At 45.0% G+C, this 3,255-nt stretch overlaps 1 protein-coding gene across 1 annotated transcript; it reads left to right on the top strand.

Moving 5' to 3' along the window:
* The first annotated feature begins 340 nt into the window (after nucleotides 1–340).
* On the top strand, nucleotides 341–2,862 carry LOC106961045 (tripartite motif-containing protein 16-like). The gene has a single exon (XM_015054526.1). The coding sequence runs from the start codon at nucleotides 709–711 to the stop codon at nucleotides 2,368–2,370; it is 1,662 nt and encodes a 553-aa protein (XP_014910012.1). The 5' UTR covers nucleotides 341–708; the 3' UTR covers nucleotides 2,371–2,862.
* The last annotated feature ends 393 nt before the right edge of the window (nucleotides 2,863–3,255 follow it).

Below are 3,255 nucleotides of genomic sequence, written 5' to 3'. Positions count from 1 at the left end.
ATTGGTCATCAGGAACACTGGGACATTTCCCAACGGTCTGATTGGTCATCAGGAACACTGGGACATTTCCCAACGGTCTGATTGGTCATCAGGAACACTGGGACATTTCCCAATGGCCTGGCTGGTCATCAGGAACACTGGGACATTTCCCAACGGTCTGATTGGTCATCAGGAACACTGGGACATTTCCCAATGGCCTGGCTGGTCATCAGGAACACTGGGACATTTCCCAGAGGCCTGGCTGGACATCAGGAACACTGGGACATTTCCCAGAGGCCTGGCTGGACATCAGGAGTCCAACCTGGCTGCTTGCCTGGTGCGCTCAGGATCACCTGGGGCGTGACCCAGGGTCGGGTTCGCATTTATTAAAAAGCAATCCATATCGTTCATGCGGCTCACTCTGTTTTCTGCCTTGCTGAAGCTCCCACAGAATCCAGTTGCGATACTGAAAAGAAAGACGCCCCTGACCCGTCCTTTCATTTTCTGAGGCTGTCACAGCATTGCAGAGACACACCAGCTGCAGATGCCTTCAGTGAACTGATTACATTTTAGATTTCTAAGTTTTGATAAGTCAGTTGTTTTGAACAAAGAAATGTTGTGATGACAGTTAAACCTGATATTCCTCTTCTTCCTGCTCTGAAACACGCCTTCTGTCTGCTGAAGGTGAAAGCTGGTCGAATCACACAGTCACTGTGACTGAGAGCAGGAATGGAGCAGAATCAGCTGGACCAAGAAACTTTCTCCTGTCCGATCTGTCTGGATCTACTGAAGGATCCGGTGACCATTCCCTGTGGACACAGCTACTGCATGAGCTGTATCGAAACCCACTGGGATGAAGAGGATCAGAGGAGGATCCACAGCTGCCCTCAGTGCAGGGAGACGTTCATACCGAGGCCTGCTGTGAAGAAAAACACCATGTTTGCAGCTTTAGTGGAGCAAATGAGGAAGACTGGACTCCAAGCTGCTCCTGCTGACCACTGCTATGCTGGACCTGAAGATGTGGCCTGTGATTCCTGTACTGGAAGAAAACTGAAAGCCAGGAAGTCCTGTTTAATCTGTTTGGCCTCTTTCTGTGAGAAACACCTTCAGCCTCATTATGATTCAGCTGCATTTCAGAAACACAAGCTGGTGGAGCCGTCCAACAACCTCCAGGAAAACTTCTGCTCTAAGCATGATAAGTTGCTGGAGATCTTCTGCCGCACTGATCAGAAGTGTATCTGTTATCTCTGCACCATGGATGAACATAGAGGCCATGAGACAGTCTCAGCTGCAGCAGAAAGGACTGAGAGGCAGAGAGAGCTGGAGGAGAGACGAGGAAACATCCAGCAGAGAATCCAGGACAGAGAGAAAGATGTGAAGCTGCTTCAGCAGGAGGTGGAGGCCATCAATCACTCTGCTGATAAAACAGTGGAGGACAGTGAGAAGATCTTCACTGACATGATCCGTCTCCTCCAGAAAAGAAGCTCTGATGTGAAGCAGCAGATCAGATCCCAGCAGGAAACTGAAGTGAGTCGAGTCAAAGATGTTCAGGAGAAGCTGGAGCAGGAGATCACTGAGCTGAAGAGGAAAGACGCTGAGCTGGAGCAGCTCTCACACACAGAGGATCACAACCAGTTTCTCCTCAACTACCCCTCACTGCCAGCACTCAGTGAGTCGACACACTCATCCAGCATCAACATCCGTCCTCTGAGACACTTTGAGGACGTGACAGCAGCTGTGTCAGAGCTCAGAGAGAAACTACAGGACGTCCTGAGAGACTCATGGACAAACATCTCACTGATGGTCGGTGAGGTGGATGTTCTACTGTCAGAACCAGAACCAAAGAGCAGAGCTGGGTTCTTAAAGTATTCATGTGAAATCACTCTGGATCCAAACTCAACACACACACAGCTGGGCCTGTCAGAGGGGAACAGGAAGGTGACGAGGATGAATCAACATCAGCTTTATTCTAGTCACCCAGACAGATTCACTAATTATTCTCAGGTTCTGAGCAGAGAGAGTCTGACTGGACGTTGTTACTGGGAGGTGAAGTGGACCGGGTCGGTTTGTGTTGCTGTCGCCTACAAGAACATCAGCAGAGCAGGAGGTGAGCTTGAATGTAGATTTGGACGCAATGACAAATCTTGGGCTTTAGATTGTCAACAAAAAGGTTTTAAATTTGTTCACAAAAGCATCTGGACCTCCATCTCAGGTCCAGTTTCCTCCAGACTGGGGGTGTATCTGGACCTCAGAGCAGGTCTTCTGTCCTTCTACTGCGTCTCAGAAACCATGACGCTGATCCACAGAGTCCAGACCACATTCAGTCAGCCGCTTCACGCTGGGGTTGGGGTTGGTTTAGGAAGCTCTGCAGAGTTCAGTAAACCCAACTAGAGTCCCTCTCCTCTCTCTGGTGGATCCGGGTTCATGGTTCTGATGTCTCTGCTGTTCGGTTCTTCTCTGGTTTAAATGAAGTTCTCTGTGTTCCAGGATATCACTGCTGATGTTTTCTTTCATTATTATATGATACAGAAATATTTCTCCACATGAACGTCTAACTTGTCTGGGCTCTGATAGCTTTAATATTTGTACAGATTTTTTTAATATTCTGGTTTATTTTCAGTTGTTCTACAAAACAAATGTTGTTTAAATCATTTGGAATTGAAGTGAACTGGACTTGCTTCTGTTTTCCTTATTGTGATCCAAAGAAAACACAGAAAATCAACTTAGAAATTATGCTGTTTTATTCTAAATTCCTTAGATTTAAATGAGAAAAATTCATGTCTGCATCTCTCTTTGGTTTTCTTCAATAAAACAACTTGATTACAGAGAAATGTGGAACTTTTTCTCTTCATTATGACAATAAATTGTGAGTTTTGTCATTTTTATTTTTCTCTTATTTTGCTTGTTTTTACCTTTTTACTATGGACCTTTTTTGTGTCTGGAATAAAGATGTGATTGGTTGATTGATTGATTGATTGATTGATTGATTGATTGATTGATTGATTGATTGATTGATTGATTGATTGATTGATTGATAAAATGCAGAAACATTTGTTCAGTGTCTCATGATGACACCTAGTCTAATCCACTGTGGTGGGTTTAGTTTTAAGGTCTTCATGTTTCCAGTCATGGTGAAACGTATTGGGATCAAAAAAACACATGGTTCAGTAAACCACAGCCCTGATCTGATCTGGATATGTTAGTTTGATCTTTGAAACAAACCAAAAGCTACTAAATCTGTGGAAAATTCAGAATGTTGTGAGGATTTGATTTGCC

The sequence above is a fragment of the Poecilia latipinna genome, unplaced genomic scaffold (assembly GCF_001443285.1).
Source record: "Poecilia latipinna isolate Pla-1442-1.1 unplaced genomic scaffold, P_latipinna-1.0 Scaffold1256, whole genome shotgun sequence".
In the NCBI taxonomy this organism is placed as follows: domain Eukaryota; kingdom Metazoa; phylum Chordata; class Actinopteri; order Cyprinodontiformes; family Poeciliidae; genus Poecilia; species Poecilia latipinna.
Note: the sequence above shows the minus strand (reverse complement) of the source record. Positions and strands in the feature narration are given on the sequence as shown.